At 44.3% G+C, this 27351-nt stretch overlaps 1 protein-coding gene across 11 annotated transcripts in view; it reads left to right on the forward strand.

The window, feature by feature from the left end:
- Positions 1-27351, forward strand: part of NAV1 (neuron navigator 1) — a 416170-nt gene that overhangs the window by 361671 nt on the left and 27148 nt on the right. For 4 of the 11 annotated variants that reach the window (XM_042462102.1, XM_042462103.1, XM_042462110.1 and 1 more), the window contains 13 exons: positions 5436-5587; positions 9093-9317; positions 9985-10037; positions 10389-10412; positions 10534-10611; positions 15552-15635; positions 17655-17766; positions 18339-18460; positions 19524-19532; positions 24502-24698; positions 25595-25757; positions 26364-26538; positions 27114-27211. In XM_042462102.1, the coding sequence (XP_042318036.1) occupies positions 5436-5587; positions 9093-9317; positions 9985-10037; positions 10389-10412; positions 10534-10611; positions 15552-15635; positions 17655-17766; positions 18339-18460; positions 19524-19532; positions 24502-24698; positions 25595-25757; positions 26364-26538; positions 27114-27211 (1492 nt within the window). The remainder of the gene's footprint in view (positions 1-5435; positions 5588-9092; positions 9318-9984; positions 10038-10388; positions 10413-10533; positions 10612-15551; positions 15636-17654; positions 17767-18338; positions 18461-19523; positions 19533-24501; positions 24699-25594; positions 25758-26363; positions 26539-27113; positions 27212-27351) is intronic. The other 7 variants (XM_042462109.1, XM_042462111.1, XM_042462106.1 and 4 more) reach the window with 6 other exon arrangements.

A 27351-nucleotide genomic window follows, 5' to 3' on the forward strand; every position in this document is an offset into this window, starting at 1 on the left:
AATAATAATAATAATAATAATAATAATAATAATAATAATAATAATAATAATATTTCCCGCCTCTCCCTGCGGGTCAAGGTGGGATTACAACTGTTAAAATCAAACGATACAATTACACAATCTATACTACATAAAATACTCAATTAAAACACGCCAAGAAGCAATACAATCATCAACGAAGCCAAATAATCATCTTGTTTCTGTACTGTTGAATCAGGTGTAAAGAATTCTATAAGATCCACTATAAAAGATCAGGTGGATAGGCCCGCTAGAAGAGATCCATTTTAAGTGCCTTCTTAAAGGCTTCTAAGGCGGTGATGAGACGGATCTCTTCTGGTAAGTTGGTCCAGAGTGTGGGGGCCGCGACTGTGAATGCTTTATGGGAAGTTGTAATTTGTCTGGTCTTTGTATACAGTGGTGCCTCGGGTTACGAAATTAATTCGTTCCGCGGCCGCTTTCGTAACCCGAAAAGCTTTCGTAAGCCGAATTGCCATAGGCGCTAATGGGGAAAAGCCGCGTTTCGTGCGAAAAAGCCGAAAAAAGCACCAAAAATTTTCTTCGTATCCCGAAAAAACATTCGTAACCCGGAACAATGATTTCCTATGGGATTTTTTCGTATCCCGAAAATTTCGTAACCTGGGTATTTCGTATCCCGAGGTACCACTGTATTCCAATAAATTCTTCCCAGATGTTCTGAGAGTGCGGGGCGGATTGTGTAGGGAGAGGCGTTCCCTCAAGTAACTCGGGCTCAAGCCATGTAGGGCTTTAAAGGTGATAACTAATACTTTGTATTGGGCCTGGAAGCTGATCGGCAGCCAGTGTAATGATTCTAATATTGGAGTGATATGATCAGATCTAGATGTACCTGTGACCAATCTGGCTGCAGCATTTTGGATCAATTGAAGCTTCCGAACTTGGTACAAAGGTAGCCCCATGTAGAGCACATTGCAGAAGTCTAGACGAGAGGTTACCAGTGCATGTACCGCTGTTTCAAGGTCCCTCTTGGTCAGGTAGGGACGTAGTTGACCTATCAACCAAAGTTGGTACCATGCCCTCCTAGCCACCGCCTCCACCTGAAATGACAGCTGAGATGAGTCCAAGAGCACTCCCAAACTGCAAACTTTGTCCTTTAGGGGAATTGTGACCCCGTCCAGGACTGGTTGATGAATTTCCATCCCTGGACCAGGGGAACCTATCGCAAGCACCTCCGCTTTCTCTGGATTCATTTTGAGTTTGCTTTCCCTCATCCAGCCCATTACCGACTCAAGACAGGCTTTTAGAGGAGAGATGCCATCCTTAGTCACTGTAATAGTCGGAGACATAGAGAAATAAATTTGGGTGTCATCAGCATACTGATAACACCTCGCCCCATGTCTCCGAATGATCTCACCCAGCGGCTTGATGTAAATGTTAAACAGCATGGGAGACAGAATGGCACCCTGTGGAACACCAGATGTCAGCTCTCTTTTACGAGAGTAGCTGTCTTCCTGCATCACCATCTGGAATCTGCCCGAGAGATAGGAACGGAGCCACTGAAGTGCAGTGCCCCCGATACCCAACTCCCTTAGGCATTCCAGAAGGATACTGTGGTCAATGGTATAGAAGGCCGCTGAGATGTCCAAAAGTACGACCAGGGTCACACTTCCCCTGTCCATGCCCAGATGGAGATCATCGACCAAGGCAACCGTGGCAGTCTCAACTCCGTATCCCACCCTGAAGCCGGTTTGAAATGGGTCTAGATAATCAGCTTCATCCAAGACAGCCTAGAGTTGGAAGGCAACCACCCTCTCGCTCAACTTGCCCAAGAATGGTAGTAGGGAGACCGGTCTATAGTTGTTTCTTATCAGGGGGTCTAGGGAGAGTTTTTTTCAAAAGTGGTTTAACCATCGCTTGTTTAACCTCTGATGAGAATTATCCCCTCCCTGAGGTATGTGTTGATTATAGATTGGAGCAGCACTGTTACTGCATCCCCTCCCTGGGCGGTCAACCAGCATGGGCAAGGATCGTGAGGGCATGTTGTCCTCGTTACACATCCAAGAAGCTTGACTACTTCATCAGTATTTACAAACTCAAAATGATCCAGTCTAACATAGTCCACGGAGTCACTGGATGCCTCTCTTATAGTTTCAGTTGTAATACCGGCATCAAGAGCAACCCTTATCTGAGAGATTTTATGAGCGAAAACATTATTGAATAGGTCACAGCAGGCTTTAATTGGTTCCAAAAGTGGGTTCAGGGTGGGAGGGCTGGGTTAGCTCTTTAACCACCCTGAACAGCTCTGCTGGACGGGATTCTGCTGATGCAATACGAGTAGCATAGAACGACTTCTTTGCTGCATCAATTGCCAGTCCATAGAATTTAAGAAGGATCCTATGGAGTGCCTTGTCAGATAAGTGGTGATGTTTCCGCTAGTAGCGCTCTAGTGGTTGCGCAGCTCGCTTCATTTTCTGAAGATCTTGGGTGTACCATGGTTTCTTATTAGAAGCAAGACAGAAAGGATGCTTGGGAGCAATAGTGTCTATAGCCCTGGTAAGGTCGTTATTCCAGGTATCAACCAAGGCTTTGACAGAATTGCAGTCATTCCCAACCATATAACCCTCTAGGGCCTCTTGGAACCTTTTGGGTTCCATCAGCCTTTGAGGACGGCCCATTCTAATAGGTCCTCCACCTCTGAGGGGGATATGGGTAGTAACCCTCAGTCCCATTTGACCAGGAAATGGTCCGTCCATGACAGAGTGGAGGTTTGAATTACTTCTGCCCATGGATGTTCCTTGTCTGTACTAAAGACCACATTGAGTGTATTACCAGCACAGTGTGTTGGACCTGATACTAATTGGGACAGGCCCATGGTGGTCATGGAGCCTATGAACTCCCGAGCTGCACCTGTCAGATCTGATAAGCCGGCCTCGAAGGGGATGTTGAGGTCCCCCAGAACGAGAAGCCTGGGAGTCTCCAACACCAGCTCCGAGACCAGCTGTGTCAGCTCAGCCAGAGAGTCTGTTAGGCCACGGGGTGGACGGTAGACCAACAGAATCACCAGACTGTCCCTAGCTTTCAAGGTCAGGTAAATGCACTCGATGTGATTTGTTTTCCGGACAGGTCTCCTGGTCAAGATGGTGGTGCTTTTATGGACTAAGGCTACACCTCCCCATCGCCCACTTTCCCTAACTTGTTCCTGAATAGTATGCCCAGCTGGGAGGGTGTTGACCCATGTCACACTAGTATCCTCACCCAGCCAGGTTTCCGTAAAACAAGCCAGGTCGGCATTCTCCTCCTCCAGCAAGTCATAGATGATATGTGACTTGTTCCTTACTGACCTGGCATTACAGAGGACCAGGTTGAGGGTCTGTGGTTTAATTGGATGACCCTCGGTTCTTTTGGGTTAACAGGGTGAATGGAAGACTGGATAGATTGCAAGCATCGTTCACGTCTTCCTTTATATTTCCTCCTCACCCTGTTAATGCTATATCTCCCATTGCCCTACACTGCTCTAGTAGGCGCTCCATAGCCAGAATCTACAGCCTTATGTTCTCGTTCTTCCACAATCATATTTATAGTTTAAGGGATCTTCCAACTTTGACATCAAACAAGATTCAAAGTTTAGACAGACAGACAGACTCTGATTCGATCACTAAATCACCCTTCCCCCCTCCTACCCTCCACAACACAAAACAACCCCCCTAAAAGCCACAGCGATCCAGGTGGTATTCCAGTACTTGTATGGGATATCAGAGAAGCTGGTAGGCAGGTTTAAAGACATCACTCCCATTGGTGCCCCTCTCCTAGAGTCCTCCGCAGTGTTTGGTGGAATGGCAGCTTCAGTCTCCAGTTAGAATATTAGTTCTCAGTGACTAGGATAGTCCATGATCTTTCTAACATCCTAGTCTTAATTAGTTCATTTCCTTGGTTATGACACTTTATTATGACATTGGCTAGATGAAAAATGTCCAGCTACAGTTTCCAGAAACTTTAGGACTCCCTCCTTTCAAAATACTATCAGTCTCATTTTACTCCTCTCTCACTTGGTTTCCAGGCGCAGTAAAAAGTGTTGCTTATTACCTTTAAAGCCCTATGTGGCTCAAGCCCGAGTTATTTGTGGGAGCACCTCTCCCTACACAATCCGCCCTGCACTCTCAGAACAATCGGGAAGTATTTACTAGAATACCATAAGACCAGGTTAATAACAACTTCCCATAGAGCGTTTTCAGGTGTTTATCACACAGAGGTTTTTGCAGCTTTTTACAGCTCAGTTCCGATGTGACTGCAGGTCCAGCTATGCAAATTCATGCTAAAATGTGATGTATTATATCACGTGATTGCTTTCTATGAGGGGTTCTTACAAGGCGCTTCCGCATTCAGTCTGCACTGACTCCTCATTTTGGTAAATTCGTTAACAAGCGAATTCACTAAAATTTGCTTCTAAGCTCACTTTGATTTCACTTCGAATTAGTCTGGTGTGGAAAATCACTCTGATGTCATCCCCCTTGGCCCCCTGCGTCCTGCTTCTTCATCCCCCTTCTCCTCCTTCACCCCATCTCACCCCCTCTGCCACCCTGCTACCTATCCCATCATCCCCTGCCTGCTCCTTCACCCTGCCACCTATCCCATCATCCCCTGCTTGCTCCTACACCCCGATCTGCCCTCCTCCTTCACCCTGCTGCCTATTCCATCATCCCCTGCCTGCTCCTACACCCCAATCTGCTTCCCTCCTTCACCCTGCCGCCTATCCCATCATCCCCTGCCTGCTCCTACACCCTGACCTACTCCCCTCCTTCACCCTGCTGCCTATCCCATCATCCCCTGTCTGCTCCTACACCTCAATCTGCTCCCCTCCTTCACCCTGCCACCTATCCCATCATCCCCAGCCTGTTCAGACCCCCCCACTGAGCATGCGCAAGGGTGCTGATTTGAATAGTAGAATCCGCACAAGTGTGGTAATACAATTTGCACTCACTCCACTTCCCCCTCGATTCGGAAAGGCAATCAGGTAGGATAAAACATTGCGTTTTAACGTGAATTCAAATTGTTGGATGCACAGTCGAGTCGGTACTGAGCTACACAGCCCCCCGTGTGATAAGGGCCACTGCTATGGCCCCTAAATTGTGGAAAAGCCTACTGGAGGAGATCCATCTTATTACCACCTTAGATGCCTTTAAGAAGGCACTTAAGACGGATCTCTTCCGGCGGACTTACCCACCTGATCTTATATAGGAGATTATTAAAATGAAATGCTCCACTTCGGACTATGATTGTATGATTATTGGATGATTAGACGATGGTCTAGCTATTTTATTGTACTAATGTTAGCATTTTACTGACTATATTTTTATACTATATTTGTGTTGTTTTATTGATGTAATCCCACCTCGATCCGCAGGGAGAGGTGGGAAATATAAATATATAAATATAAATGAAATTTATTACTATTATTTTAGTAGGTATCAAGTCCAGTCTCAAGAGGAAGCCAAGGAGAGACGGCACTCCCACACAATCGGAGGTCTTCAGGAGTCAGATGACCAATCTGAACTGCCTTCCCCTCCTGCTGTCTCCATGCCATTGGCTGGAAAGGCTCCACTCACTAATATTGGTTAGTTTTCCCTTTTTACCTGATTTCTTACAGCACAAAGCTTGGGAGTCTATTGCTCTAATTTAGTGCAGTCTAGCTGAAGCTGATTTCAATTTATACTTTTCTGAAATCCTTTCCTTTCATTTTCTTCTTTCTAAGCTGGGATGGGAGTCTAGATCAGGGGTGAGCAAGTGTTGAAAAGCAGCAGGCTGCACTAGCCCCACAAGAGACCATGGAAGTCTGCACCTACTCAACAACCCACTCCCACAAAACAAAAACAAACCACAACTTTTTTTTTTTTTGCTGCAAATGCTCTCTAGAGAAGAAGGGGGACACTTTCATTGTTTTTTGGGCCTTCTTGTACCATTTTAGGTTTACGAAAGGCCTTTAAAATAAGTGACAGGGAGTGGAAGTCATGTCCTGTTCACTTTCTGTTTTAAAAGAATGCCTTCATTGGACCTACCTTGGTCCAGAGTGGGCTGAAAATACTGTGGAAACTCATCCATTCACTATAGGGCATTTGGGGGGGCAAATTATTTTTTTGAAAAAAATTTGCAAAAATGTTGTGAAATTTTTGTTGGACCCCTAAGGAAGCTCAGAAGTCCTCCAAATGTTGTTGTAATGGCTCTGCACCCACTAGAGGACCTGGGGTATGATTTTTTTTAATTCAATTTGAAAAATATGTAAACATTTTTTTTAAAAAATGGAACATTTTAAATAAAAAACAATTGACCAGGCTAGGGTACCCTGTGGGTCACAGAAATGACTCTGGAGAACCACTGCACTCACTCTCTGCTCTAGATATTGTTGAATTGCAGCTCATAGCATTCCTCCCTATTGATTGTGCTGGCTAGGCCTGTTGGGACTTGCATGTGGAGTTCACACAATTCACACTCCTACTCTAAAAGAATATTACCAGCTTATCCAGGGACCAGTTTCAGGGCAGTTGGAAAAATGCCCTGGAGGTTAGTTGTTTTTCCTGTAGAAAGGGAAAGATAGAATGTCATGTTGAACTGCGGATTATCATGGCTGTCTCTTGATGTTCTTCCTGACATAACAGAAGGACATTTCTGTAATGGCACCTAAAGACAGATTATTCTGTGTAGCTATGGAGCAGGTTGGAGTCCAGCCTTCCAGTCAAAATGACAGAAATATCTCACCAAAGGGAAGAAGATTTATCCCAAATGTTTCATGATTCAGAATGATCTTGGTCAGAATGGATGTGAAAATAAGAAAATCAACAGGGAATAAGACACTTGTATAGTACTAATTGGTAATGCTATTACTATTAATACAGTGTTAGTGATTTATTATAGACTGAAGCTGAAGTTTCACTTGGTGTTCTTAATAAAATGTTTGTTTCTTGAAGAAGATCCTTTGCATATTTCAGAAAGCCAAGTTTTTCTCTCCTTTTTGTCTGAATCTTGAGCAATAGTTGCAGCTCAGATAGAACTGTATAAAGTCTCTATAGGCTGGTATTTTTTTCAGGCTCCAGGGAACTGGAACAAGGATGCAGCACAGGGAAGTTTTCAAGCCTTGCTTAGGAGCAAGCTGTGAAACCTCTGATCTTCTTTCATCAAATTTAAGGAAGTTCTCCAATCTGACTCACCAAAAATTTAGACAGAAACTCTTTACTTATCCTCCCTCTCCTGCCTGTGCTGCTCTCCTTCCTATGTCCTTTTGCCAAATCCATGTTCCTGGCATGGATTAGCCAGAATTGAAACAGCTTCCCTCAGTTCAGCACCCTTTCTGTTAGTGACAAATTGAAGTTGGATGTTTGGGGGGCACAGTTTGACTCTAGGCTGGAGCAGACAGGTGGGAAAGAGTGGCCTGAGTCCGCTCTGGCCAGAAGTGGGTCAGAACCCCACTGACTGCATGGCCCACTCCAGTACAGGGCATGCTTGATGGAGCTGACCAGTGCTTCCTGGAGACAGATTATCCCAGCTCCTTTTTGGTTGTTTGATCAAGCTTGGGAAAGTTTTCTTGGCTGAACTAATAATAATAATAATAATAAAAATTATTTATATCACCCGCTTCTCCCTTCGGATCGAAACTAAGCACAGCTTTGGGCTTCTTTGAGGCATGTATCATTTGAACACCACACCTCAAAAGCAGCTGGCAGCCACTTCAGTTGGCCCATCTGTTCTGGGCCTCTGACACTCTTTAAGAGACAAAAGTTTACTGTGGCAGCAATAAGGTTCCCTCCTTTCCAACACTATGTCTTTCTCTTAATTTAACAATTTAGAAGACCACTGTCATTAATGGTGGTGTTAGTGGAATGACAGCACTAACACAGGTCTGGCCACTACTAGCTAGCTGGAATCATTCCCAGAGGCATTCTAGGTATGTAAGCTGATGACTGCCTGAGTGCCCCCCCCCATCTGCCAAAGCTTTCAACATAGACTGTGGCTTTTAAAGTGTTAATCAGAGAGATCATGGAAGTCACATTATTGGCCAAATAGCTTTCTTTCTGTCTTTCCAAAACAATGCAAATCACTTCACCTTGGGCCCTTCTGGGGGTTTTGTGGGTTAGCTCTGAAAGGAGCCAGATTTACTGTAATAGCCTCTGCCTAGAGTTACATATGCTAATTGGAGAGTGTATTAAAATATATATTTCAAAGGGGCTTTTACCTAAGGTTTAGTTCTGCCAAGGGAACTTTCCCAAGCTTGATCAAACAACCTGAAGAATTATATAGCTCCCTTACTGCAAAAGTTCAGTTCTCTTGAGTTTTGAGTATCAGCTTTGGGGAGCATTTGCAGAGCTCCAGAAGATCTCTTATTTTTGTGTCATGATCTTGGATAAAAAATAGTCATAAAGTATCATGATGTCACAGAGAATAACACTTTTTTTCTTTGTGAAGAAAGTGAAAATTAAATTCCACTGGTTAATTGTGTACATCTCTTCCCTAATATGTGTGTGTGTGTGTGTGTACTGAAAGATCCACGGGGCAGAAAGAGCAAATATCTATCAAGAGATTTTTGTTTTGTTTTAGTAGAAGAACAAGCAAGCACATATTTCAGTTAACAATTGGGTCTCTTCTGTACACTACAGCACACTTACAAATGCATAACTAAAAAATGCAGTTTATTTTTTGCATTTTTTTTGTTCTTTCCATCCTAAGTGTTCAGTATAGGAAGAAAAGTTGCTCTTCAATCTGCTCTTCCCCTTGGAGGGGAAGGCGAATACAGTATGCTGAGCAATCTTGAGATCTATGAATGAATGAGGCTGAGCCAGTGAAAATTATTCTCTCTTTACACTAGAGTAAGAAATAGAGGCAAGCTTTGTATGTTGTCCCCACAGGGCTTCTAATAACATGACACATAACCTGGCATGAAAAATACTAGATACACAGGTAGCAACTGAAGCTTGCATGCCAGTTGTGTTCTTTATTTGCTCCTTCTACCCTTTCCCTCTGTCTCCATCCTATCTCCTCTGTTCCCTGGAGCACACCCTGTTCCCTAGTCTCTGTTCCTGGCTTTGAGTTGCTCTGATTAGCCTCTCCCTTCCCACCCCCTTGTCCTGCAGTGAGTCCCACAGCAACCAACACCCCGAGGATCACCCGCTCTAACAGCATTCCTACCCACGACTCCACCTTCGAGCTGTACAACGCCTCCCCTATGGGCAGCACCCTCTCCCTGGCAGACCGGCCCAAAGGCATGATCCGCTCAGGCTCTTTCCGCGACCCTGTGGATGATGGTGAGAGTCCTGCACCCAGCCAGGAGGACAAGAGTCTCCTCCTCAGTAATAATGGTGAGAGGGATACAGTCACAACAAATTCTCTCCATAAGGTCCTGACAAGAGCTGGTGCACCTGCAGGAAATGCTACTTGCTTTATAGATGCTCAGACTGCCATGGTGGAGTTAGGGGTGGAGGCTCTGAATGGATATAGCCAGTACCCCTTTGAACATCAGATTTTTTTTTCCCCTACATGTCCAGCAAACTTGGTAGGCAGGCAACCTTCCTGGTCCAGAGGACCAGCCTTCCCATTGGGCAGAGGTAGTTTCCACTTTTGCTCCTGTATCTCGGCCTTTTTTAGGATGTTTGTTCATGCTAGATCTATATAGTCAATCCAAAGAAAGTGTTATGCTGGATATGACAATAATGGGCTAATAATGCATGTGGGGAAGGGGCACTGGTTCTGCTTGGGCCTGCAATGGGGAATCATCTGCCCTTATCATGGTTGATTGCCTTACATTTGCTGTGTTGGTGGGGCATTGGATGTCCATTTGTACTAAATAATTTGCATTAAACGAATGTCTTTTATTTAAAAAAAAGTTCTCATTCCTACCCTACTACCCATGTATGCTAATGCTCCCTAGGCCTTTCTTGTGTCCAGTTATTCTCCCTTCCATGTTCATGAGTTGTCCCATAATATATATATATATATATATCTTTTTCCTCCTCTCTTTTATTATAGTTCATGGATCCGTGCTGTCCCTGGCTTCCAGTGCTTCCTCTACCTATTCCTCAGTAAGCTGTGTTTCCTACTTTGCCCAGTTTATCCCATTCTTTTGGTTCTCTGTGTTGTCTTCCAACAGGCACCTGCACTCTTTTTGCTGCAGTCTAATCTAGTGGGAGGGAGTGGGGTACTGCTAATTCAGAGCATGGCATAGTGTATCTGCAGGTTGGGGAACAGGTGGCTGAGTTGCATTGCCATAGGGAGGGGGATGTGGGGGGAGCATGTGTGTATACAGAGACTTGATTGTGGTAAAGGTCCTGGGTTCTCTGCATGTCTGCTTGCCTGTGGCTGGAATGACTCTGCTTCTTACACCCTAACCACTTCCCTCTCTATCTCTCCACTGCCCCATCATGTGCTTCCAGGCTGAGGAGAGGATGCAGTCTGAGGTACAGTAAGATCTTCTCTCTCTTTCCTGCCACTGAGTTGCTCTTGACCATTGGTGGAGAGCCAAGGGCTTTCCTGCTCCCTGACTTCTCTTCTCTTCCCTCCTTTCTCTTCCTCCTGCAGCAAATCCGTAAACTACGCCGTGAGTTGGAGTCATCCCAAGAGAAAGTGGCCACGCTGACATCCCAGCTCTCAGCCAATGTGAGTTGCTCTATTTGGTGTCTGTTGGCACAGCTGCCACTTAGCAAGAAGTGTCATGCATGGAGGAATATAGTATGCTGTCAGTATGAATGCAGAAACCCTGCTCCCAAATCCAGAACAGTATATTCCCTTTATATTTTTCTATATTGCATTATCCAGCACAGATACTTAGAAATACATTCCACCTAAACGTTCTACTTCTGATTAAGCCACTGGATTTGGGCAGAATCTGGGCAGTTCTGAATATAATCTTCTTCTTGTTGTTGTGTGCCTTCAAGTAATTTCTGATTTATGGCGACCCAAAGGTGAACCTATCATGGGGTTTTTTTGGCAAGGTTTTTCAGAGAGTGTTTGCTATTGCCATTCTTCTGAGGCTGAGAGTGTGTGACTTGCCCAAGATGACCCAGTGGCTTTATATGGCTGTTTTGTAGCAAATACCAGGAAATGGCCATCGTAAACTGGGAAGTGGCTTGTGGGAGGGACTTTTTCATATTCCGTATGGAATAAGAGCATCCTCTAGTGGACATGTATTGCTTTGCTAGTGCACAGTTTCTCAGTTTTCTCTTCAGGATCTTAGATGAAAAGGGGTGGGCCTTTTCTTAGATGCTAAATATTGAACCTGGAAACCTACAGGAGGTCAGTAAACCTCAAGCCATCTTTATTTGTCTAACAAAAATATCTCTGTCATCAGGATCCCCCTCTTCCCCAAGAAATATAGTTATGTTTCTGTACTTACTTTGTTTTAGTGAAATGCAGCATGAAGTCAGGAGTAGAAGTGGGCTGGGGAATCTGTTTTTCCTCTCCAGCACCAAGTTGCCACTGGCAGGACAGAAAATAAGACCCTGCCCAATTCACTACTCAGAGCTGGGAGGAGATGGAGGTACATTTGGTGGCTACTGTGTGTAACAGGTACAGAACAAGCCCAGATACTTCCATTTCTCCAATCCAGCTCAGCTCTGGATGGGAAATACATGTTAGTCTCTATACCCAGCAGGCACTCCCAAGCTCTGTTAAGTGGAAAGACAAGCCATGTTTGCCCTCTCTAGCTTAAAGCCAGAAGAGAGAGGCAGCTGTACGTGTGTGTGCTGTACTTTTGGATTATGGTCAGCCTTTGGAGTATAGGCCAAGTACAGAGGCAATTGTTTGTGTCTCCAGCTTTCATTTCAGGGCCAGAGACACATGTTATGGTTTTGCACCTGTTCCTGACAAACATACTACTACCACAATTCCCAGGCTTCAGCAGAACATTTGTACTAGGGCTAGCTAGAACTTATCCACTTTCATCTTGAGGAAGCCTGGAGGTCTTCCTCTTTCCCTGTGTTGGGGAGAAGTAATCAACGTTCTTCGTGGTCTCTGCAAAGCATACAAATGGGTTATTCTGCGCCTGCACAGCAATTTCATATCCTTCTGGAATCGCTATAGAAGACTTTTTGGTGGTAGCTCCACCCACCCTCTATATAGGCTCTGTGTCTTCCTGCTCTTCTTCAGTTCTTTTTGTCTGTCACGTGAGCAGTATAGGAACCTTGCTTGGAATTCACTTCTTCTTTTCGCTTTCGATTTTGACCATGTTTTTGGCTCTGACTTCTCTCTTGGATAGTGATTCAGCTTGTTTTGGACTCTGATTACTGGTAACACTTGGTTTGTTTGACCATTCAAATCCTTCAAATCTTCATAATGTCTTCGCACTCTTAAAAAGTGCACGGAATGTGGAGGGAAAATTCCCAGCCATGACCTACACTCCTTGTGCCTCATTTGCCTGGGCAAGGGCCACGTCACCATGACTTGACCTCATTGCATGGCTTTCACCTCACAAGCCAGGAAGAATAGCCAGATGCGACTTAGTTCTATGCTATATGCACAGATCCTGAACCCTCCTTCTGATTCTAGGGTCCCTGCCAAGGTTCCTGTTGCCAAGGACAAACCCTCTTCTTCTGCCTCCGGGGTCCCTGCCATAGCTAATGCTGCTGTGGGCAAACCCTTGTCTCCTGTCCCTGGGTCACCAACCCCAGAAAAACAGAAGAAGACCGACCAAGATGCGGCTGGCCAGTTGACTTCTCTGAAATGCAAGAAATCTTTGGACTCTTCTAAATCAGATAAAAAGAAGCACAAGTCCTTTACAGAGAAGGACAAGGAGGCGTCATGTTCGGGAAAGAAATCCCATCCGAACCCAGACTCTGAACCTACCCAATCTGTTGATACTGAGTTGGACTCGGTACCGTGTGCACAAGCAACTCCTCAGATACGTCTGTCCCCGCGAGATGCTCCTCAGTCCCATACCAATATTTCCCAGACTCTACTGGAACCTTACCAACTTTCCGATGATGAACGGGAAAGCTTTCCCCATGCCCATGTGATGCTAGCTGACCGTCTGTCTCTCTGTGGTCTCCAACCTCGTCTACCTCGATGAAGAGGACGATGACAACCTCTCTTCTGGCTTTCCTGAACCTTTCAGACAGGACCTGATGTTCGATGAGGCTTTGGGCACATTTTTCTTGCCCCTTGATCCCTCGGAAGTCAGTGACGGTCATTTCCAACCACCTCTCCAAATCACTGAACTCTGGCTACCCTCCGCAGCAACTTCGGTCTCGGCGATTCCATTCTGACCACGTCTCCCTTCGTCGGCCTCACACACAGCTCTGGCTTGATTTTTGCCAAAGAGCGCCAACTCCACATCACTGCGCTGGAAATGCTGGCGGTATAGAAGGCGTTGAAGTCCTTCGAACCTGTGCTTCGGAACCAGGTGGTCCTCCTCCTCACCGACAACACAACAGTGATGTATTACATCAACAAATAGGGTGGCACCAGATCTACCACATTTCTTGACCTCACGTTGAAGATCTAGAGTTGGTGCATTCCCAAAAACATCACCCTGCAAGCCATCCATCTTCCTGGAAGAGAACAAACTTGCAGACAAGCTGAGCAGAGCTCCAGACTCTTCTCATGAATGGCAGTTCAACCCTCACATTGTCCACTACCTTTTTTCACTGTGAGGAACGCTGGATGTTGACCTTTTTGCCTCCCACCTCAACTTCCAGCCAGTTCTGCTCCAGGATCCTGTCCATTCGGTCCCAAGGCGGCGCCTTCCTCTTCCGCTGGTCCGGCAAAATGTTCTACGCTTTTCCTCCCTTTCCGCTGGGTGATAGCCCAACTCCGGATGGACTGCTCAGATGCCATCTTCATCACATCTTGGTGGCCAAGGCAACCATGGCTCGCTCTTCTTCACCTCTCCAACAACCGGTTCCAACCCCTGCCTCTCCATCCCGACCTCCTGACCCTCCACAACGGTCGAGTTTGGCACCCTGACGTCAAGATGCTCCGTCTTGTGGCATGGAGGATTCTGCCCTGACTGACCGGTCCCAGTCCAGAAGGTCATTTTGGCTTCTCACAAGCCTTCCACTCAGCATTCTTACGCTCTCAAATGGGCTAAATTTTTGGCTTTCTTAACCAAGAAAGGACTTTCTCCCAACGAAGTCGCTATTCCTATTGTTCTGGACTTCCTCAATTCTCTGTCAGACACTGGCCTCTTCATCTCCTTCCTGAGATGCTACCTCATCGCCATCTGTGCCCACTACCAGTTTTTGGGCCTCCCGTCCTTCTTTGTCAACCCTCTGGTAAAAAAAGTTTTTCAAAGGCCTCGCCAACTTGAGACCACCTTCCATGGCTCCGGCCCCAGCTTGGGATCTCCAGCTTGTCTTGGCAGCCCTATCTTTTTTTAATTTATTTTATTATTATATTTTATCTGTCTCTCCTTTTGAACCCCTTGCTTCCTGTGACCTCAGGCTCCTCACCTGGAAGATGGCATTTTTGGTCGCCCTGACCTGAGCACACCGAGCTACGCCGACTCTCCTTATTTGAAATTCTTCAAAGACAAGGTCGTCCTTCGACCGGATATTTCTTTCCTGTCTAAGATAGTTTCTATCTTTCATCTCAACCAAGACGTTATTCTCCCAACGCTGGCCCTGAACCCGACCACTGACACCTAGCGTTGACTCCATTCCCTTGATGTCAGGCGGGCTCTGGCCTACTACTTCGACAGGACTTTGTCCTCTTGGCGTACTGCCAGACTCTTTGTCTGCTGTTCAAATCTCAAACTGGAGCTCCTGGTCACACCACAACGTTTTTCTAAATGGGTGACCTCCACTATCCATCTTTCCTATGAACTGTTTGGGAAGACTCCCCCTGCTTGAATTCGAGCTCATTCCACCAGGGCAGTAGCTACATCCTCTGCCTTCCTGTCTGAAATCTCATTGGAGGACATTTGCAAGGCTGTGGTTTGGTCACAACCTTTGACGTTTATCAAGCACTACAGGCTTGACACCAGACACTGTTGTGAAACAGCCCTTGGCAGAGCTGTTCTCCTTTCCAGCATTCATTGAGGTTAGTTGACGCTGTTAATAATTGACACTCACACTGTCTTTCCTGGTTAAAATCTTTTTATTGCCAGGACACTCCCTCCCCCTGGGATTTATCAGCTTGTCAGTCTAACCCATTTGTGTGCTTTGCAGAGACCATGAAGAAGAAGGACAGGTTGCTTACCTGTAACTGTAGTTCTTCGAGTGGTCATCTGCGAATCTACACAAATCCCGCCCATCCTCCCCTCTCTCGTGTCCTGCACTTTCTTTCTAGGTCTGCTCTTTCGGCTGACTTTTTGAACTGAAGAAGGGCGGGAAGACACCAACCCTATATAGAGGGTGGGTGGAGCTACTGCCAAAAAGTCTTCCCTAGCGATTCCAGTAGGATCTGAAATTGTTGCGCAGGCACAGAATAACACATTTGTGTGGATTTGCAGGTGACCACTCGAAAAACTACAGTTACAGGTAAGCAACCTGTCCTTATCACAACTTGTCCTGCTGAACCTTGTTCTCCTCAAACATCATATATTTCTTTGTGAGATGCTCTTTCTTACTGATGTTTGATCATCTCCTCTTTTTTTACCCCAGGCTAACTTAGTAGCTGCTTTTGAACAGAGCCTGGTGAACATGACATCTCGCCTCCGACAGCTTGCAGACACTGCAGAAGAGAAGGTAAGCTCTGTGAGAAGATCTCAGCTTACATAAGGTCTCCTCTCTTTGCCTTCTGCTTCTTCCCCTTCAAGGTCACACTACTCAAGGTTGAGTGGAGTCTCTGATAAAGGTGCAGTTACTGACCTCTGTCCCAGGGCTCTGGACATAGAGAAAAGGAGTAGGGAAAGTAATGATTATTCATCATACATTCATACATTGTTGTTGCTGCGTGCCTTTCCCACGTATGCTAACGCTTATGGGATTTTCTGGGAAATATTTGTTTAGAGAGGGTTTGCCTTTGCAAATGATATTTAAGTGACATTTATACTAGTAGCTCAGTTGAAAGCAAGACTTTCCATACACCTAGTTTTGGAAAGGGAAATCTCTTGTTGCCTGATCACAGAACCTTCTGCTTTGTTCATTTGTCTTTTGCACAAAACAATTACATCTCCTCATGACATTCTTAAACATTCAGATCTGATCATACTGAAGATTGTTAATGGAAAACATAGCATGGCTTTCCTGTGGGCTTAGGCTGATCCATAAATACACAGTTGAAAAAAATGATTCTTTGGTTTCTTTCTTATCCTTGGCTCTTGACAAGTATATCTGATTTTGGTAGCAGAGTTCCAGCAAGCACTGGTTTAGTGGCATTGCTGGATGAGAATTCTGGAACTTGTAGCACCTCAACAGCCCCAGCCCATTCAGATGACAAGATGTGGAGCTGAGTGTCATCAACATACCAACCCCTAAACCTCCAGTGACCCTTCCTAGTAGCCTCATATAGATGTTGAACAGCATGAAAGACAAGATTGAGCCTTGTGGTACACCATAGCACAATCACCATGGTACTGAGCAGTTCCAATGCTTCTCTGGAACTAACCTTGCAGATAGGAGCAGAACCACTGTAGAACAGCATCTTCTACTCCCATCTGCCAGAGTTGGTCCAATAAAATACCATGAACAATGTTACCAAAAGCCACTAAGAGATCCAGGAGGATCAATTTGATAGCACTCTCCCTAGCCACATGTTCAAGCACCTTGCCCAAATATGAGGTATTAATGAGAAGGTGGTGGTTTTCACATATTTCTGGCTCCAGGGAGGTCTTCTTCCAGAGTAGGTGCATTACAGTCTCTTTCAATGTAGCAGGCACTTCTTTCTGACATTGTAAAGCATTTAGCACCCTTTGGACTTACCTAATCGATCCATGATTGCTAGATCTTAAGAGCCAAGATCTTAAGAATCAATACAACACATGGTGGGACAGACCAAATCAAGCATCTTCTCCACATCAGGCTGCAACAACTAAAACTGATCCAAAGAGAACAGGTCACATCCCTAGATTCTGCAATAACAGTGGCATCAAATTCTGAATAAATATGAATGACTTTCTGCACAAAGTGCCTGGCAAATTTAGCTCAGAAGGCAACCATTGGTTCTAATCCTGGCCTCTCTGAATCTCACCCCAATAGGCTCTTCGCCACTTGGAAAAGCTCTACTGGATGGTGGAACAGAGAAAGAATAAAGTTATTTAGTCACCATCATTGCTGTTTAATAGGCACAACAAAAACTCTTTGTCAATTTTCGGTTGTATTCACTCCATGACCTATGCCACCTGCACTCTAGCTTTCATCTAGTCTCTTTCACTGCCCATAGGTCTTCTGTAAACCAAGGTGTATTATGGGCTCCACAGCACTGGATTGGGTGCTTAGGAGTGATTTCGTCAATGGCCAAACCCTAGTGAGACCAAAGCCTCAACAGAATCGCCAGTCCTGTCCATGCTCTTTAAGTACTAGCTGCACTTTACTTATCCTACAATTCCTCGGGTTAGTGCTAATTTGGCCTCCTATAGGGAAATGAACATGGAGGCTAGCACTGGCTGGTTCCACTGCTTTCTTGGGGCTCCATTAGCTGACAATGCTGGACTTGCTCTAGCTGCATACTCTTATCATCCACCCTCACCATTTCCCCAGCTAATTTTTTCCAATGACTAAACTAAAATTGCCCAAAGAATTCATCAATTGTGCATCTTCTTTCAGGACACCGAGCTGCTGGACTTGAGGGAAACTATTGATTTCTTAAAGAAAAAGAACTCAGAAGCCCAGGCTGTTATCCAGGGAGCTCTAAATGGGACTGACATCACACCCAAAGGTGAGCATAGCCTTCTATGCAGTGTCCTTGTGGATCTACATCTGCTCTGCTTGAATACCTGATTTCTGTTAGGGCAATGTTGGTCCTTAACTATCAAGGTCTGGGAGCTACATACCTCTCAACAAGACCTCATAGGGCTTCTTTGCTTAATTCACAGCCTCATTTTGTAATTTTTTGTGGTAATGGGTAAAGGACTGAGGAGGATACAGGGAGAGGGAAGATTCCAAGGGGGGCAGTTTTACCATGTTTTTATCCCTTCTGGGCTAATTTATGTCTAGGAGAGGCTTTTCTCTGAACCAAGAAGTGAACTGAATATGCCTCTTCTCTACTATTTTCTTCTTCCCTATGTCCCTCTTGACTTTATGCTTTTTAGAAAACCAATTTTTTTCTCCACGCAGAGTTCTAGCTTTTTTCTCTGTTTATACTAAATAACCAGGAAGAAAGCACAGAGAAAATAGTTTTTTTTTCTGCTAGTTGGGTTTGGTGCTGAGGCTAAAAAGCAGTAGCTGATCACCTGGGTGCCTGCAATAATGATCCTCTGTGAGTGTGTCCTTGCTTTGCTGTATATTCAGAGCTGCGGATCAAGAGGCAAAACTCCTCAGACAGCATATCTAGCCTAAACAGCATCACCAGCCATTCCAGCATTGGCAGTGGCAAGGATGCAGATGCCAAGAAGAAGAAAAAGAAAAGCTGGGTAAGTTAAGGAGGAGAGAAGGCAGGGGATATAAGTTGGCTGTACTTGGGAATGAAAACCTGTTCTCTGTACTGAGCTACTACTGAGGCAAATGAGATGTCATGGCTACTAGCCTGTGGAAATATTAGCGATTACACAGAGCAGACATCCTTGCTAAGAAATTGCTGAATGGCCATCTGTCAGGTATGCTTTGACTGAGAGTTCCTGCATGGCAGGGGGTTGGACTGGATGGCCCTTGTGGTCTCTTCCAGCTCTATGATTCTACTTTACTTCTCTTTTGCTCTGGAATATAAATGAAAATGTGTTTTGGCTCCCAAGCTGGATCTATTATTAAGTGATGTTCACTAGATATGCTAGTCTGAATCATGAGTTGTGGTGTGGATGCACTGGCCCAACAGGTGGACAGGGGTGCTAACCTAACAGTGACGCTATCATTGTTTTGTTTTTAAAGTCATGTTTTATTGTAATAATTCTACATATACTTAATGTTCCTAGAATGCTTCACGTTCAGTGACCTTTGTTTTATCAGCTTCCTCACTGCTAGGTAACCTTTAAGCATTTTGTAATTTTTTGCTTTCACTTCAAGTTATTTTGGATCAGGAATGAGGCAAGAAATGGTTTCAGGTTTTAAGGTTACCTTAAAAATGAAAAGAGTGAGCTGACCTGAAACATACTGGGAATATTTTGAGACACATTTGAGATACAATAAAGGACTTGACTCTTAAAATAATGATTGCGTCAGAACCTTTTTGCATGGCAAGGTCTTACTTGTGCTGCTGATGTGCTCCTTGTTTTCTTCTATGTCCACTGTACAGTCTTTCCTTTCCCCATAAAGCCAAAAAGGGGGGGGGGGGTGAGAGGGCATTCATAGTTACTTCTCAGCTCAGTAAGTGTATGATCCCCTTAGGAAAGCTGGTACAGAAGACTGTTCTGGATTCTGTGGGCTGTCCCAAGCACCCCACCTTCTGACAGGCAGGGATCTGAGCTGAACGCATGATTAAGTCTTGCTGTGTTTTTTTCCCCTCCTCTTCCTTCAATGCTGACCCCAACCCCTTTTTTCCAGGTGTATGAGGTAAGCGTCAAACTTCCCTCCTCCCCCACCTCACCGCTGCCTTCACCGGTCTTTCCTTGTGTTTTATTCCTGACTGGTCACCCCATTGTCTTGGGACTACACAGCACTTGTGAAACTAACCATCCCATTCACTCTTACACCTGCACTGCCAAGCCACACAGCAAGGGGCCACTGCACTGGTGCTGGGGGAAAGATTCACATCTGTTCCTTAACATGGCTTTGAATTCACTCCAGTGTTCCCAACCTGTCTGCTTAAAGTCTGGAAAGTCAACAGAAAAAGGACCTCAGAGAATGTATGGATTAGGGGAGGGTAACCACTAAGAGGTAGTTTAATAATTAGAATGTAATGTCCTTCTTCTGTCACAAGTGACTATCACAAATACAATGTTTTTTGTAAACTCCACTCCCTATATTGATAAATGTGTTTGTTTCTTCTTTTTCGTTGCTGGGGAATGGTAAAATTAGATTAGACAGACAGATGTAGATGCACATAAAAGTATAGATACAGATTTGCAAACTGGACAGTTTCTCTTGGCTTCCATTAAGGGAACGATTTTGATGCAGAGATCATCTGTCTGGATATTTTTTGTAAACTGCCCTTGGGAAATCTGTTAAAGGGTGGAATATTAAAGCCTTTAAATAAATAAACTGATCTACCCTAGCACTCTGGCTATGTCTTTTAAACCAAGAACAAATTTAAACATTGTGTAGGACATTAGTTGTTGTTTTTTTATGACCCAAGTAATGAGATTTAGTGAAGCATTACTTTATCTCATATCTACCAGGCCAAAGTCATGAATGAAAAACTGGCAGGTACCAGTACTAAAAGGTCTTCATACTTAGAGTCATATTCAGCACTGATGTCAATAAGATCAGAAATACCTTTAGAATCAACAGTAATACTTCATTGTTGTCACAGCTTTCAGCATACTAAAAAGCTGGAATAAAGGGAAACCCAGATCCTCACAAATGCCATTTGAACTCAATGCAAAAGAGAGTAAAACAACTTTTTAAAACAAGAGTGGGGTGGTGGATTTATTTTTAAAAGTAGCCAAATTTATCTTAGCCAGAAAATATTTCTAAATACTTTTTCAGGTTTATTAGAAAAAGACAAAAACATATTTATTACTGATCATAGAACATTAATTACAGTCCATAATATGTCTGTTGTGTTATGCACCTTCAAGTCATTTCTGACTTAGGGCAACCCTATCACAGGGTTTTCGTGGCAAGTTTCTTCAGATCAGTTTTCCTATTGCCATCCTCTGAGACTGGAAAAGTGTGACTTGGCCAAGGTTACCCAGTAGGTTTTCATGGCCAAGCTGGGATTAGACAATAACTGCATGCAAATGTCTCATATTTGCTTCCATGTAAAATTACAATATATAAGGGATAGTAAAATAAAAGAGATGAAAACAGATGTATACATGACATTTATATATGCTTACTAAACAATATAAAAAAAGAAAGTGTGCCTCCAGATCTCATAACTGGTCTCTAGTGGTTTGCATAGGACAGTGATGGCGAACCTTTTAGGGGCCGGGTGCCTGAACTGAAAGGTCTTCCGGCACCAAGTGTTACTCGGTGCTAGGGGCAGGACTTCTGCCCTCCAGGGGTGGGAGTTCCAGGATGGGACTTCTTTCCCCTGCCCTCCCAGGCCTTCAGCTGCCTCTCCAGAGACAGCTGAAGGCCCAGGGGCAAGGGATGAAGAAGAGGAACAGGCGTGTGCCTCTTCCTCCTCCCCACGTTGTCCCTGGCCTTCAGCTGAGAGGCAACTGGAGGCCGGGGAGGATCAGGAAGGAGGAACAGGCATGCACCTCTTCCTCCTCCTCCCTCCACCACATGCTGGGGGAAATGGTGTCATGTGCCAACTCTGGCACACATGCCATAGGTTCTCCATCATGGGCATAGGAGAAGAGTATTGTATCCTTGCAGACTTCCTTGTGTTTAGCAGTGTGGTGAAATTGATGCTGTCGACCAGAAGTTGGTGGACTGCATGTCCCAGCAACCTAAGGTACAGAATGCTAGGAGTTGTAGTCTACCAATATCTATAGGGCTATGTGATTTCCAGCCCTGGTATAGCAGATAGTCTTATGGGTTAGTTACAGATATTTGTCAGAAGAAAGGAAACAGGGAGCATGCAGAAAATCAGGCAATGAAGCAGGAGAATAAATTCCAAATCATTACTGAGGTTGTTAGGAGCCAGATTTCCAATCTGTAGTACCCAACCCATCTTCTCAGTACGGTTTTATCATTATGGGAAACATTGGCCCCATACAGACAGGCCAAAATAAAGCTGCTTCAAGACACTTTGGAGATATGCTGTTTTAATGATGCATGCATCCTAAGAGGCCGAAAGCCCTGCCAAAGCCACACTCCAGCCCTAAGGAATGCAGCATAGCTTTGGCGCAGCTTCCAGCCTCTTTGGATGCATGCATCATTAAAACAGCATATCTCCAAAGTGTCTAGAAGCAGCTTTATTTTGACCTGTCTGTATGGGCCCATTGTTGTCATCAAATACCATTTGAAGCCAAGTGAGGTGGTAGCAGAGGTTCAAGCAGACACAGCTCCAGTCCCTTGGCCACTTGTGTACTCCCAGACTGATTTGTGGAGAGGATAGCAAACAAATCTTCCCCATTCCAATAGCACCTTTATCCATTACAGTGGCTATTCTCCCTGCTACTGCCTTGATACATATGTGGATTGATGCTTGCTTTGTGCCTGTGTGAGTGTGTGTGCGCGTGCATGTTGCATGCTCTGCTTGAACATGGTTGGAATTGCACATTAATTATTCCCTTCAAGAACAAAGCATATAGTCATGTTGGATTTGATTGTGGCTTGTTTTGTTTTGTTTTGTAATATTGAATGAGCCATTACATATGAGGAATGGAATCTCTCAGCAGCCTAAGCTTTGAATGTGAGATGAATGAGATACGTGGATCATGGCTCATTGGCATTATGCATAGTTTCTATTAAAAACTAAAAGAGGCTACATGTTTTTGAGGAAAGGAGAGTAGCCTATCAGTCTTATTTAGCAGGCTTGTACCAAATTTTGTGAGAAACAGGAGACTCTTGATGTATGGATTGGCCATGAAGTCTGATTGGACCACAAACAATTTTTAAATATACAGGCCTCAAAGGGCTCTTATAACTGGGTGAACTTGTAACACAAGGGCCTGTTTGTACCCTGCACCTTTTTTCTGTGCCACTGCTCTATAAATGCCAATGTGTTAGAAAATACTGGGAACATCATGCCATGATAATGAGTAGATTCAAGAGTGGGATTTGAGATTACTCCACCCATCATAACAATAAATCTAGTTATATGTTACAATCCAGGCTTGATATCTGTAGCTGTGATGAAATGAATGCAAACTGTAAATGCAGCACTCTTCCATAACAGTGACAGGATGGACTCAGGGTGCTCTTTCCCTTTTCCCTTATGTCCTGTATAGAAGTTTATTTATGGTGTTCTGGTACTCTTCAGTGTCAGGGCTACAGCTCTGGGGAAGGAAAAAAGTAGCAAACATTAAATTATTTTAATGTTGCTAAAACTCCAGATTTGCTTTCTGGGGTGATGGTATTAGATTGCATTACTGACAAATAATGCCATACATACATGTGTGCATGTGTGCACACATACTATGCATTAGTATGAAATATTACTGATTATATGTATGCATGTATAAAGTTGCTGCTTGTATAAGGTCATCCAGCATTTCCCTGTCTTTAGAAAGATGCAAGAAACATAGCACACTCTGACAGTGGAAGGATTTTTTTTTTTTTTTGGGGGGGGGGTAGCTTCTACACATTGCATGAAGTAGCAGCACTTAAATGCATGGTCCCAGCTAGTGACTGTGAACATGCTTATGGCTATGAACTGTTGTGAATATTTAAACAAGCCTAGTTTCTGCATGCTAAATTGCCCTTGTTGTTTCTGCAGTAGATAGGATAGGTCAGATGCTTGCTTTCCCACTGAAATTTTAAAAAAGAGTCTGGTTCATGTCTGTTTCTTTACCAACCTGCAACAGATAATCCCTTAGGAGCCACAGATCATGCCTTGGGCTTCTTATGTTCCTTAGTTGCTTCCATGTAAGCATTATTTATAAGTGTAAATTCTCTCATTGGTACAGTTTTATGGTTTATGGTTAAAGATCATGAGAGCAGACTGATACTTTTCATTGTGGAGTAAGAACATTTGCAACCATTTCAGCTTCCTGGCCAGGAGCAGACTGGACTTGATAGGTTATACATTCCATGGAGGAGTAGAGGTGCTCTTACTCCTTGGACTCTGAGATATGAAGCTGTGGAAACTGGCATGCTTGAAAGAAACCAGTATTGCTACTGGCTTCTCATGCTCAGCATTCTAGAATTTACTGCTTAGTTGCTTGGGGAGTATAATTAAGATGTGTTTTAAAGTAATTATATCTCTCTTAAAATTGGGCCCTTTTAGGATGCTTGTATTCATGGTGTTTAATGACTACTAAAAACTAAAGTCTGTCAATGCATGTTTAATGGATGGAGAAGAGACTCTAATTGGTGTTAAAGGTTGTAATGATGGAACCAAAGATTAATTAAACCAAAGTGATGATCCTGCATTCACACTCTGTCAAGGGGTGTTGGGAGAGTGTTAAGAAATGTGTGTTGTCTGAGGTGATGGTGATACTTGGTTTTTGAACTAGGGTGAGAAGTCGATCAAAAGAGCCACCTTGGGTCTCTTTGGGGAGAAAGGCAGCATATAAAAGAAATAAATTACAGAAATAAAATACAAATGAATCTAGGATACTGGATGTCCTGAAAAGTGAAACAGTAGAAAGCACAGTGTCAAGAAATTGCTTTATGATATAGTGTAATATAGGCATAAGTTGCCTCTGTCATCTGCTCATACCATGCAGCATCCTCTGCTTTCCAAAAGTGAGTCCTGGGGGGGCTTTCCCAACTTCTTCTGCATCTCCGTTTTCCCATTCAGTTAAGAAGTTCTTTCAACAAGGCTTTCAGCATCAAGAAGGGCCCCAAATCTGCCTCTTCCTATTCTGACATAGAGGAAATTGCCACCCCAGACTCTTCAGCACCATCTTCTCCCAAGCTGCAACATGGATCCACAGAGACAGCCTCACCCTCCATCAAATCTTCCAACTCATCTTCTGTGGGGATTGATACCACTGAGTAAGTCTAGCTATATGCCATCTGGGGATTGAAAGTCCAAGAGTAGTTTGGCAGTTGAAGCACCTTTACCTGCTATGAACCACCCTACCTATCCTACCTGTCTGATCCATCACCAGGACCAGAATGGTACAGTATGCTGCAGCTAGATGGATTTGAATGGATCACTGCTGTATTTGGGAGTCTTAAATTCCTATATTTATGAGATGAGCAATTAGATTTTCTCCATTAATCATGTTGAGTTGCATCCAGTCTTATTGCTTGTGTAGATTTACTAATCCCATTTTAAGTGGGAGAGGTAGGGAGGTTTTGTTTTGTTTTGACAAGTATCCACTTATTTCACCACCACCTCCAGCTCCCTGAAAATCCACTGTGGAGGGAGATCCTATGGAATTGCTTGAGATGTAGTGTGTGGTGGGTGTGGGATTAGTGTAAATCAGTGAGAATATTTTTCTTTTGACCCTTCCTGCAGAAGAGAGCCTCCAGGGAATCTCACCACTTCTGTTTTTGGTATGAACAGTCTGGATCCAGCCAACAGTGTTTTATGGTCCTCTACTTTGGTGTAATACTAGTGGATGTCATGAAATGTAAAATGTAACAGAGTATAGAAAGCACCATGTAGAATGCTTTCTGCACTGGCTGGTTGTATTCAGGAAAGACTAAATAGTGTAGCAGTAATTTGCAGAACACCTGTCCCATGCTTGTGGGCACTGCAGAAGTTCCAGACTCTAGCAGCAAAGCACAGCAGTGAGTGTCAGTTGCTTATTCCCAAAGATCCTTAGTCTGGCACAGACATCTTCATCTGCCAGAGGAATCCTCAGCCTCTGCCCCCTCTAGCATTCACTGGCATTTGTTCACCTATCTCAGATTCTCTCTGAATATTCTCACCACATGCACAGGCTCTTCCAGACCAATGAAGAGGAAGAGCCAGAGAAAAAGGAGGTCTCAGAGCTGCGCTCAGAGCTGTGGGAAAAGGAGATGAAACTGACCGACATTCGTCTTGAAGCCCTCAACTCAGCTCACCAACTGGACCAGCTGCGTGAAACTATGCACAACATGCAGGTTGGTATACCCTAGGCATATCTGCCACTGTGAAAGCATCTGGTCAGATTACACCAAAACACATCAACATTACCTTATCCAATGAAGGGATTGTCTGCTATTGATGAAGTAACATCATTCAGCACCACTCTTTCTCTCAACACAGAGTCCTCCAGGTGTATTGTACAACCACTCCCATAATGTTGAGCTTGTGCACCCATTGGCCATGGTATCTTGGGGTGATGGAATTGTAGTCCAACACATCTGGAAAGCTTTACATTGAGGAAGGGTGTTTTGAGGAAATGCCATTTTCAAGAGAGAGCAAGATTTAGTCTGTGGGTTTTGGAGCTCAAAGTGGCTCTGTCTTATTTAAGCAACAGTTTGCCTGGGTGTGCTCTTTCCTCCGATGTTTAACGGTCATTGTTTATGGTTTGACAACATTGCCAGTGAGTTAAAATTTGGGGCCCTGCCAGCCACTTGCTGTTCTGGTAAGAAAGGGACTTTGGGATCTGGTTTGTTTCTGAATGGCTCTGAAGCATCATCCTTGGAATTAATCAGCTTGTAAATCCCTCATTCTGCAACTAGATGTCTCATCCTAACCCTTTTCTGCCTCTCCATTACCTGTAGCTGGAAGTGGATCTGCTGAAAGCGGAGAATGACCGGCTGAAGGTGGCTCCTGGGCCCTCCTCTATGCCAAGCTCTATCCCCAGCCACGTCTTAAGCTCAACTGCCACCTCTTCCCCCAGGCGATCTCTAGGGCTCCAGCTTACTCACTCTTTCAGTCCTAGCTTGACTGATACAGGTACAAACATTAGGAGCGGAAAAAGAGAAATGAAAGATCCAAAACAATTAATAACAGTGTAATTTCTGCCTCAAAATTTCTGTTTCTTTGTTTATGTAAGCTTCTCTATGTGTGATGGGTGGGTCAGGGGTGGGATTCAAAATGGAGAACTGGGATCTTGTTTGGATGAACTGGAGTTAGAGAATGCATCTTGCCATACCTAGCCTTAGAGGATTTTGGTAGTATTTTGACACATTCTAATTCTGCTTTAAGTACACAACCCTACGACTTTATTGACATTATTTAAAAAAGAATTTGCCAAGTGTGCATGTAAGGGAAGGAAAAATTAAGGCCAGAGCAACAGAAGAGTTGTATTGAAGATTTTTAAAAAGATGAATTAATGCTAGAAGAGAAAAGGAATGTGTATTTTCAAAATATAAGAAGTTGTCCTAGACTCTGCGGGGAAGCATGAGGGCAGAGACTGAAGGATGAGAGAACAAGAATTTTTTTTTTGTCAGCTACATGAGAGTTCCTGAAAACACCATCCCAGCTGTCTGCTTTTGCCCAGACTATACACTGTGTCTTTCTCCATTCAGAACTGTCACCAATGGATGGCATCACTGCTGGCACCCAGAAGGACGAGGTGACACTACGAATTGTAGTGCGCATGCCACCTCAGCACATCATCAAAGGGGTAAACACCACTAAAAGGGTGGGGAGGGTCATTATCTGGGGGCAGTGCCTCCCAGCCACATCATATGGTGTGGGATCTTTACCAAGAATATCCAATTGCCATTACAATCTGGGGGCAGAGGTTTACAGTTCCATCTATAT

Source organism: Sceloporus undulatus, chromosome 4 (genome assembly GCF_019175285.1).
Source record: "Sceloporus undulatus isolate JIND9_A2432 ecotype Alabama chromosome 4, SceUnd_v1.1, whole genome shotgun sequence".
Classification (NCBI taxonomy): Eukaryota; Metazoa; Chordata; class Lepidosauria; order Squamata; family Phrynosomatidae; genus Sceloporus; species Sceloporus undulatus.